The 11,879-nt window shown below is 36.3% G+C and overlaps 1 protein-coding gene across 4 annotated transcripts in view; it reads left to right on the forward strand.

Annotated features, from left to right (window-relative positions):
- LOC126354666 (syntaxin-8) overlaps positions 1–7,201 on the forward strand; it is a 64,576-nt gene extending 57,375 nt beyond the window's left edge. For 2 of the 4 annotated variants that reach the window (XM_050004453.1, XM_050004452.1), the window contains one exon: positions 6,906–6,995. Coding sequence is in view for 2 of the 4 variants with exons in the window: in XM_050004451.1 (XP_049860408.1) it covers positions 6,906–7,039 (134 nt within the window). In the remaining 2 variants the exon portion in view is untranslated. Of the gene's footprint in view, positions 1–6,905 lie in introns of all 4 variants that reach the window. The other 2 variants (XM_050004451.1, XM_050004450.1) reach the window with 1 other exon arrangement.
- Positions 7,202–11,879: the final 4,678 nt, after the last annotated feature.

The following is an 11,879-nucleotide window of genomic DNA, read 5'->3' on the forward strand; positions in this document are numbered from 1 at the left end:
CTACACTACGGCTGTCATTGACTGAATTCAATGTAAGTCTCTTTGCTATTCTAATAGTCACACATTGTTGAAACTTGTGACAGCATCTCACAATGGGTGCTACTGCACATCTTTATTGGAAGTACACAGTGAAGCAGAAACCATTGGGTCTTAAAACTCTCATAGTGATCTTCATTTGATGATAAAGTACACATCAATGTAATAAGCAGCTCATCTCAACTAAGGGGGAAAATTAAAGAAGAATGATAAGACAACAGGAACATTTGAGGTACAGATGATAGTTATTAAGAAGACAGTGAAAAGTAACCAACAAAAAATAAATGACAAAAAAAAGGTAGATTCCTGTATGGAGAGGCACAGGGTCAGCACACTGCTCTCCTGGCCGTTGTCAATGTTTGTGACCTGAGCTGCTGCTTCTCAGTCAAGTAGTTCCTCAGTTGGCAGCACAAAGCTAAGTGCACTCCTCCCACCAAGGAAAAATCTCCGTTGGTACTGGGAATTGTACCCAGATCCTCTGCCTGGCTGGCAGCCGTACTGACAGTTCAGTTACAGAGGTGGACAGAACTATCGCAACAATAAAAAATTACTGCCGTTGGCACTGAGAAAGGTGGTGCACTGTTAAGACACTATGAGTGTTTCTCTGACTAGACCATGGTTAATTCCCTGTACCAGTGTTGTCTTATCCGAGCTCTTACTCTGTCTCTGTGACCTCATCATAGATGAGACACTAAAATCTAATATTCCTGTATATAACTGATAACTATTGTATAACTGATAACTATTGAACAAATTGTATTCTAAATATCCTCCGAAATGTATATTTAAGCCTACGTTCAAGGGATATCTAATGTGTAGCAGCACAGCTTTGTCACAAATGATTTTTGTGATCGTATCAACCTGTGTACACGCACTGGACAAGTGCAAATAGTTTACAGAACTTTATCATGCATGTGAAAATACTTTTAAAGAAACCAGAATGCTGTTATTTATTTCATTCCAGAAGCATATAAAAGTACAATATGTGTGGCTATAAAATAAAGAACCTGCTGCTGTAAATTATTTTATTTCAAAAACATATGTTTTTAATTAGTGTCACCCTCAATATAATCTCCTCCTTATTCCTACAGCACTCCATGCGAATTTTCCATTGATGGAAACAATGCTGGAAGCCTTCCTCTATGAGCTCCTTAATGATGCATATTGCTTCAGTGGTCTGAAATCCTGCTCCTTTTAATGCAAATTTGACCTAGGGGAACTTATTAAATGTGACATGGTGTTAGGGCAGGCGAATAAGGTAGGTAGTCTAACACTGGGCTGCTGTACTTAACTAGAAACCTCTTAACAGACAGTGTAGCACGAGTCACTGTGTTGTCATGATCCAGAACCCATGACTTGTTCTTCCACAATTTGACCCATTCCTTTTTTTCCTCATGAAGTTGAACAAGAACCTCAAGATAGTAATGTTGATTAACAGTTTTGACCTCAGGGAACTCAGTGAAGACACACATTTTTATGAATATTGAAAAAACAATAATCATCACTTTGCATTTTGGTTTTAGATTGGGCCCTTCCAGTGCATGGATTGGCACTTAGTTTCTGTATTACAAGTGAAAAACCAAGATTTGTCACATGTTGTCACTCCTTCCAAGAAATCAGAATGATTTTCAGTGGTATTCAAAGTGTCAGTACAGACGTTTTCACAAGCTCTTTTCTGTTTGATCTTGAGAATTTTAAGCACCAGTTTTGCACACACTTTCTCATTTTAAATTGATTATGTAAAATTTTCCTTGCCCATTACTAGTTGATTCTTGCAGTTTCAGTAGTCGATCAGATACTCAACCGATGGTCAGATTGAATCAGATTACCTATTTTGCCAATATTTCCATGATGTTGAACTGTGTCCTGGGTGTGAATCATCTTCAGTGCCCTCTTGGCCATCTTGGAAACGCCTGAACTGCTCAAAACCTGACATCATGGTAAACAGTTATTTCCATACACTTCTTTTGGTAAAAGATAGGTTTCACAAACATGGAAATTTTTTTATGGTATTGTGCCCCTTCACACTGCTGCTGGAACAAAACATTTGATTGATCAATTTAGACGGGCTTTTTGATTACGTATGCTACAGTGTGGACCCTGTTCTTGGGAGTTTCTGTCTTTATGAATCTCAGAAGCATCCCTAGGCAGCAAATGTTTCAGAGACGAATAACTCAGTAAACAGCAGGCCTAATGGACGGACAGCAGTTTACTCTGATTTGAGATTTCTAAGGCTTTTGGGCAAGTATTCTTAGATAAAGGATGTAATTATTTACAGTGGAGATACTTAAAGTGCGCTCAGTGGAGCCATGGTGCTCCGTAAGGCCTCTGCAATGACTTTGCCAAAATAATATCAATTTAAAGAGCACAGCATATCATGTTTTGTTGGTGTTAGAAAAGATAGTTTTTCTCTCGGTGCATAATAGCCGTAAATGAGGTGACTAGCAGAGAGATAAAACTACAATCAAAAACTACAAACAAAGAAATTTAGCTTGTACAGTTAGGTATGTGGTGACTCAATATTCATCACTACACACACACACACACACACACACACACACACACACACACACACACACACACAGCAATTGTGCTGATGCTTTGTCCCCACCCCCACCCCTTCCACAAACACCTCAAAGAGTAATATCAATTCGACTGCTATGCTTCACTACTTGATGCTATATACACTCACACCATCCAGCTTAGAGTGTAATTCCTATTTCAGTTTGTGGTTGTGATGCACAGTCCATTTCAGCTCAGCAAATCTGGTCATTGCTCTTGGACTGCAGCATATTTAATTTGTGTTTGTTAATCACTGCAGTTGTAAGATTGTGTTTTGTGGTGATATTATTCATATTGTAAAATTAAAATGTTGATTTTAAAAGATAGAATGGAGTGTTGGCTTAACGCATTGCAATAAAATCCTGCCTCCAGAATTCGAAGGTAATTTGCCTGGAAGAGCAGCATCAACCTCAAAGATTTCTGCTCAAGACTGAGAGATTCAAGGTGTTGATGTAATGACTTCATGTTCCATGGTTTCAAGCAGTAAGATATCTAAAGTGTAACATTACTGCTGGGAATTTGAATAAATATAAGTATTTGAAACTGCCAAATAGTAATGTTAACTTTCAAATCTAATTGAGTTGTTGTTGTCTTCAGTCCTGGGACTACTTTAGATGCAGCTCTCCATGCTACTCTGTCCTGTGTAAGCTTCTTCATCTCCCAGTACCTACTGAAACCTACATCCTTCTGAATCTGCTTAGTGTATTCATCTCTTGGTCTCCCTCTACGATTTTTACCCTCCACGCTGCCCTCCAATGCTAAATTTGTGATCCCTTGATGCCTCAGGGCATGTCCTACCAACTGATCCCTTCTTCTAGTCAAGTTGTGCCACAAACTTCTCTTCTCCCCAATCCTATACCTCCTCATTAGTTACGTGATCTATCCACCTTTGAATAATAAAAGACAAACCTCCACCAGGTACAGAACATGATATGCTTGTACTGAAATTTTGGACTGAAACTGATAAGAATGAAAATGTCTTGGGTGATGTAAACTAGGCAGTAGAATCTGATACTCAACTTTTAGATCTTCATATCTGCTTTGCTGTAAGAAATTGTGGCAATCTTGCCACATTGTGGAAATCATCAACGAAAGTTCAGGAGTTGCAATGGATTTTTTTATTTCTGTGTAGGTGACATGCAGCAATGAACAGTTGGCATTTCAAACTGACTACATCTTGACTCTCTGAAAATTGGCTACAGTCTGCATAATTACAGTGCTATTGCACATCTATATCTACTGTTAATAACAGTCAATAGAATTGTTTAAGATGTAAATTTACAAAATTACTGTAGAAAATTAATACACAGATAGAAACTGTACAGCGTAACTTAGGTACATTTTTTCCTGATGAGTACTTGTATGTATAGGTAGTTTGTGAAATAAACTGTTTAGAAGCCTGAAACAAGATAATATATGGGAACGAACAATGCAGATTACATTTCATTAATTTATAAGCAAAATATAAGTTGTGTTACTTTCCTAACATAATATGGATTTACAAATTAAACATGCTGCTATTTAATAGTGGCTTCATGGTTCAAAATAATTGCTAGGGCTGAAAATGTTTACATTTATAATAAAGGTACTGCATAATTTCTCTCTAATTATGAACAATGTTGCACATATTTTACATTGTTGACCTATTACACTGCAATCTTTGATTAAATAATGCATACAATCCAAACAGAAATGAGACAAATATAAATTAGAGTTAACATTGGTGGTCATTACAGAATTTGGCTAGCTAGTGGCTTCAGTGTCAACAAAAAATATTCCTACTAATTACAGAGTCTGGATACTAAGTATACTTGAATCTGATGTAGTCGTGAGCTTTCTGTTTAGCTTCTAACCAGAACTTCCTTACTAAACACGATGTAATTAGCATCAAATTGCAATATTCGAATGTTTTACAATATTTTTATGTGTAGCTGAGGCTTAATTGGTTCTTGGAGGCAGTCCTGTTACAAACGGCTTACTGAAGGTGAAACAAGGAAAGTATGATGAAACTTACATCAATTTCGAGTTTGTCAAGTCTTATGGCTCACCTCTCTGCATGTTACATAGCAACCTACTTTGAAATACTTCTATGGTACGTGCTAAATGTGCTGACATTTGAAAATCTATACTGACCCATTTGCAAGAATGAAGAATTTTTTATATGTATGAAAAGACAATTATTAAGAAGTCAAGAAACTGTTAAGTATGCAACTCAAACTGAGTGAAAAAGACACAGAGGCATCGTATTTGTTCAACTATCACATAGCTCAAGTGGATGAACCACACAGGATTGCTGACAATTTAATAAAACCATGTGTGGCTGACTTAACACAATGTATACTTGATGAAAAATTTGCAAAGCATTTTTCTACAGTACCCTTTTTGAATGACATTGGTTCACACTCAATTAACTATCTCACAAGCTACATTAAACAGAATTAATAGCTTGCCTTCAACACAACAAATTCGTCTTGCAAATGCATGAATTGAAAGATGTTGCTGGACTGAACATCTTGCAGATAATTGTATGAGATCCTTATGAGCATTTGCTCAAAAACAACTTGCTTACACGCACATTGCTGCCAATTAACGCTTTAGAAGAGAAATTTTGATTATGATTAACAATTTTATTTAAAAAATAATAATAAAAAAAACATCTCTTTTGGAACGATTGTATCAATATTTGTACACATGGGGCAGAGGAACGAGTAGTAAAACAGCAACGCTAATAAAAATTAAAGCACCAAACTGTAGTTCCAGCCATTGTGTCCTGCATAGACAAGCACTTGTGATAAAGAAGATGCCATCAACTCTAAAACTGGTTCTTGATGAAGCAGTAAAAATAATCAATAATGTTAAATCATGCTGTCTTCAGTGGCAGTTGTTTTCCATATTGTGTGAAGATTATAGGAGCAAACATAAAAACTATTGCTCCACATCAAGGCTAGATGGTTATCTCAAGGTAAAATGTTTAGAAGATGGTTCAAATTAAGAGCTGAATTACAAGCTTTTATGAGTGACATTTCTTTGCAATTAAAAGATCGTTTGAGCGATGTGACTTGGAGTATTCAGACTAGCTTTTTTGGCAGATATACATGGAAAAAGAATGAAATCTGTCTCCACAAGGAAAACGGACAACAGTTTTCAATACTTAATAACAAACTAACCACCTTAATAAAATTACATTTAAAAATTAGATTTTTATGTTGTTTGTACTGGCAACAGAAAGAACTACAAAGCTTTTTAACATGAAATGTGTTTGTTGATGAGCCAAAAGCATTACCGAAAGAAATGCGTGAAAAATTGGAACAAGTTATTCTCAATATGTGGGCATCTTTTGAGATGTATTTTCCTGAAGAACAGAGTACAAAACTGAGAATGAATTCATGGGTTCAGGAATGAATTCTTTTTAGAAATGATATCAGATTCATGGAATCATTGTTCAAAATAATGTCACTTAGTTATCTTTGGTGCAGGGTTCTTGATGAATATCCATAGCTTGCCACACAGGTTCTGACTGCTCTTCCCCTGTTACTGACAACATACTTCTGTGAAACAGGATTCTCAGCATATCCAGCTAACAAGGCAAAATACTGCAATAGACTGGTGCTGGACCTGACATATCTCTTCAACTCTCTTCTGTCAAACCTGATGTTACACAGTTCGTCAAAAATATAAAACTACTTCATACCTGTCATTAAATGAAAACAATTTTATCGCGTTACAGTGAGGTGCATAGTGTTATTTTGTGTTTTGTATGTTGTTGTTGTAGTCAATATTGTATAGTGTACCTGTTTTTGTATGATTTTCATTAAATGCTTATAATTAAAGAATGAACATAAAACCAGGTTTTGCTTATTTTATGGCTCCATAAAAGACTTAGTGTTTCAAAGGACTTCCACTGCCAAAAATGTTTGAGAAACAGCGATTTAGAGAAACAGTGATTTAGAGAAACAACATAAGCTTTCAATTTGGAAGTGACACATATTTGTTAATAAGATATTTTTCTTTAATTTATTAATTCTATATGGCCATTACTTCCTGGATTATCCCCATACTTCTGAAATTTTGATATCATTAGTAGAATATTCCTTAAAATAATTTGTAAACTGGAGGAAGTTTCTTTTGAATGAAAAGAATAGAGGAGTTAAGTTTGTTGGTTTATACATTTATTATAACATTGACCGAAATATCAGCGTAGTTTCTCACCCTTTTTCCTCTTGTGCATTTCTAGAGCATTTGTATAATGTTTGTGCTTGCATCATTACATCTGTTTCCAATTAATGTTTTTATTTTCTCTATTTCAGTGATTGGATTCTCATGCTGTGTCAAGTGGACCAACAAATTGCATAATTTAGATTTTTTTATTATATTGTTGTTAAAAGTTTATAAATCAGATACCACTCCTATTTTTTATTTTAACTTCATTTCAGTGATGTAGTAAAGCAAATATTTTGTTTTTAAACATACTTATACTTAATTAATCATTACTTTATTGTCATTAAGATAGGGGACAGTGTGCCTCTGTACATACTTTTAAACTTTTTATCATTACTTTGTAGTTATGAAGAGTGGCTGTGAACAATAAAAAACACTTTTATTATTTGTGTCTCTGCTCTGTAGAGAGAAATACTATTCTCAAATGAACATATTGCAGAAAAAACAGCTAACATATTAAAACTTCCTGGCAGATTAAAACTGTGTGCCGGACTGACTCGAACTCAGAGCTTTTGTAAAGTTTGGAAGGTAGGAGACGAGGTACTGGCAGAAGTAAAGCTGTGGGGACGGGGTGTGAGTCGTGCTTGGGTAGCTCAGTTGGTAGAGCACTTGCCCATGAAAGGCAAAGGTCCCGAGTTCAAGTCTCGGTCCAGCACACTGTTTTAATCTGCCAGGAAGTTTCATATCAGCGTACACTCCGCTGCAGAGTGAAAATTTCATTCAGCTAACATATTGATCTTACAGACACATAACTCTAGTCAAGGATGCCATTCTGCAGCAGGGTGTATACATGGACAAGGAAAAAAAATTTCCGGATTTTTCCCAAATTTCCCGGTTAAAAATACTGTTTCTCCCAGGTGAAAACACACTTTTTTCGTGTTAAATGACTTTAGATTTTCCATCGAAATTATAAAACTTATCAATCCCTTGACTGGTTATGTTTTTATACATGCACATAGAATTTGCCTGCACTTTAGAAAACAAAACGCGGTGGGCGAGGGGGGGGGGGGGGGGGGGCAGTTTGGAAAGATATTTGATGGGCAGCAACATGTACGCTGCATATTTTTGTGTTATGAAAGTATAAATTCGAATTCTACCAAACACCACATGTTACTTTCCGAACCATTGAAATCAAGATTGTGATGCGCTTTTGGAAGCCAGTCATAACTCATGCCACCTGATCTCGCCAGCCGATGACAGCAAATATTCAGACCATAGGGCACGTGATGTAGTCAGCCAATAGCAACATCACTGTTATGTTGTGCAAATACACAAACTGGAAAAGTTAATGTTTTAAATTAATATACGTAGTGTTGCTACTAGGAAAGCAAACCTATCAAATACTGCAAGAGAAGCTAAGCTTTCATATATAATGTTGATCGTTTTTGCGTGTTTTACACTTTAGGATATATCACACAAATGTGCCATCAAAATTTTTTGTGCAGTGCAGTGACTTGTCCTCGAAGTTTTCCACAAATAAATTAGTTACCAGGGACGAGAGAGTGCTCCCTGTAGTAAAACAACAATTTGCTCATAATAATGACATAGATGTCTGATCCACTGGCCTCAAAATTACTCTAAATGGCTCGTCACCAAAGAGTTGATTTAAAATGTGAGTCAAATGCTCTGTGATATAAGAAATTCATCTACATTCTCGCACATAGTCCAACTTGCATAAAAAGAAATTTACTTTTAAAGTAACACTTTTCAAACCGCTAGTTGCAATATTTTCCCACGACATATTAGAAACAGGTTCGTTTCAGTAGTTGCCAGACAACAGGCATAACTACGCTTGCGCAGCTATGATGATGCAGGAAGCCCGTATGTTTGTACATGTAAAACATTAAGAGAACTTACATTATGTCATAAAAGAAACAAGAAATCAGAGGATACTCCAAGAGCATCGGAATTTCACGAACCATACTAATATGTGCACGTTTAAATTGCATACTTAAAGTGCACATCCGTATGTCCAGATTCCCAATGAAGTATGCCTCAACCTGATATTAAGCTTTTCAGTGTGGTTTTCGGGATGTAAATTTTCTTGGAGTACCAATACTGTATCGCCTCATGTTTGGTTCTTTATTGTGGCATAATGCCATACATGCTAGCAGATGACAACATACCCTTGAAATGCAGCGAGCAGTTGAAACTAGCCAGTAGTGTGGAATTAAACACTTCGTTTCAAATACATTGACTGCCTCAGTGGGAAAGATTAATAAAAACAAAATTTCTTTAGCAAACCGACAAAAATAACTTTGTTGTTCTGCAAGGTGATTAATTCTTGACTGTCAGAAGGTGGAAATAAAATAAAATCTGAAACTAATAACATATTTTAGCCTTTTGCCATTATGTGAATGTATTTTAATTCACTTGATAGCTCCCAGCCACAGAAATCCGTATGTTTTCATTTGACGAGAGGGCAGTAAAAGAAGAGGAAACAGCAGAATCATTAAATGTAAACACAGGTCATGTGGAGATTACACACTTCCCTACTATAACTCATACTGCTCTGCACATCAGCTCCAGATCTACGATATTTCCGCACTTGGACATTACTAGATAGTGCCCCCCCTTCCTCCATTGAGCATTTGAGATAGTATGTCAAAAAATTTTAAAAAAGCTGAATTTTCAAAAATATATTAATTTTGTAGTGCACATCTTTCTGAAGAGTCTGATACATAAAACATATGTGGTCGAGGAAACGTAAGACATGTTATTTAGTCCTAAGTGTGCCAAAGTGCAGTGTCACACTTCTTCACACAGCAGTCTTCTATCGCATGTCACTGTATTTCACTCTGTGGAATTGAAATGCATATATTTTGTAATGGATCCCATCAAACTATTATTCAGGACAGTGGAAATTAAAATGTCCTGTGGTGCCTCTCCTGCTCCCATTCGGCCGGTTTGACATTCTGCACCTCTTAAAAAAACCTCACAATTAATACTTAATGGGATTACTTCTAATTGGGAAAACAAGAGCTCAGAAAAATTGCACTCTTTATTGACTATTACACAATAACTTTGTCTTTAGCTTAACATAAAACTAAATATAGGATACATAGAACCAGTGAAGACAAGAGATAAGCAAGACAGTACACTTTTCTTCAATCCTTAGCTGCTAGCATTTTTTTCTCTCTAATCTTGCTACAGCTTTACATTGTGCTTTCCTTTCTGTGAAAGAATCGATTACCTCAACAAAGTTCGTCAAACGTTTAGCTACATGAAAAATCAAGATGTCGTTGTCTAATACTGCAAAAGCTGTTAATGCAAATTGTACCCAAGACTGATTTGGTTTCTCAATATGATTATGTCTGTTTTGTCTCTGTGTGCTATTGTTGCAGCAATTGTAACACACATCAAATAAACCTGGCTGTTTTGTCACAAATGGTCATATTTATAACACAACAGAAAATAATTCATGAAGTACCAATATCAAATGCCTATTCAGCCTACTACAAGTAAAGAGCTTCATGTTAGTTTCACATTTCATTCATACGCTCCAGTTTCTCAAGCGTGATATTGAAACATAGTAGTATGAAATTTTTATATAAATTTGGAATCATATTCTTCCATAATTTGTGTGATTCCCCTGTTTCTTCTCCTGAATCATTCTAACAAACAATCTTGTCATCTCTAATTCCGGAACTGTTCCTGCCACTGTCAAAACTTATTCGCCGGCTAACTTCAGTAACCCTGCCAGAATCACCGGTTTAGTTATCAAGCGATTATTTTTCGGTTATGCATTTCTACATGTTCGTAAAACACGTCTTCTGCGCTACTTCCAGAATAGAACTTAAGTGACTGGTAACTGGGGACTGTGACTATCCCTTACTAGTGCAGCGATCTGACCAAAATTTCATTTTTTTGGATACACCGAGGAGATACATTATCTTTCTTACGTGTTATTCCTGTTAGTTGTTTATTTCGACTGTGGTAGTCTGAATCTTTGGATTTTGCTAGTAATTATAACAATGCTGGTCATTCACAAACCCAATCAACCACATAATCAGACAGCGATCGGCATTCACCGGTTCGGCTTTACTCTGCTCAGCTCGTATAGCCCCATCCCCTTTTGCCTACAGGAAACTTTATTTCTAGATACAATGAGGATTCCCCTGACATAGACATCACATACACTATGCATGCATTCAAAAATCAACTTATTATTCATTTAGAAATCAGCTTTGAATGTGTTCAAAAACCAACAAGGATGCATTTCAAAATCATATGAGTAATTGATAGACCAATGTGTGCTGGATGCTAGGCACATTGTGAAACGAGGTTTTTTTCCTCAAGAATATGAATTGTCCCCTCAATAGATCTGGGCCTGGTGTGCATGCATGAATCTGGCAGGTTGGGGGCATGAGTAAAATTTTTCCTTTGTTAGGGTATCAGTTCTTACCAGTCAAAATTACAAAAAATTAACTGAAAACTAAAATAATTAAAAATTCCTGAATTTTTCCCTGATTTTTCAACTTCTGCATGAAATCTATTACTCATCTGCTAAAGAATTTTAAAAAAATAAATAAATCTGAAACATCAGTATAGAAAAAGAGTCACTCCAACATCAGCTAGTAAAGTTCTGCCTTTTTTCAATTTCTGTTGGTGCAATTATAATATAAAGAGTACAAGCACACGCCACTAGGTTGCATGCGAAATTGTGATTTTACTCTCAAATGACATGCCACCTAAACAATCATCACCAGTATGGGATAGAGGTCACCACTGCTTACTATAAGCCTTATTCTACAATAAACCACCTCCCCCACTTCCTTCAAGTATCTAGCCACCTATTCCTTGATGCCTCAGGATGCACCCTGTTAACCAATCCCTTCTTTTAGTCAGGCTGTGCCGAAAATTTCTTTTTCTCCAGTTTGGCTCAGTACCTTCTCATTTGTCACTCAGTTTACCCATTCTACCCATCTAATCTTCAGCATTCTTCTGTAGCACTACTTTTCTAAATATTCCATTCTCTCCTTGTGTTACGTCCATATCATCCACATTTCATTTCTGTGCAACGTCACATTCCAGAAAAATACCTTTAGAAAAGACATCCTGAC

This window comes from Schistocerca gregaria, chromosome 3 (genome assembly GCF_023897955.1).
Source record: "Schistocerca gregaria isolate iqSchGreg1 chromosome 3, iqSchGreg1.2, whole genome shotgun sequence".
NCBI lineage: Eukaryota > Metazoa > Arthropoda > Insecta > Orthoptera > Acrididae > Schistocerca > Schistocerca gregaria.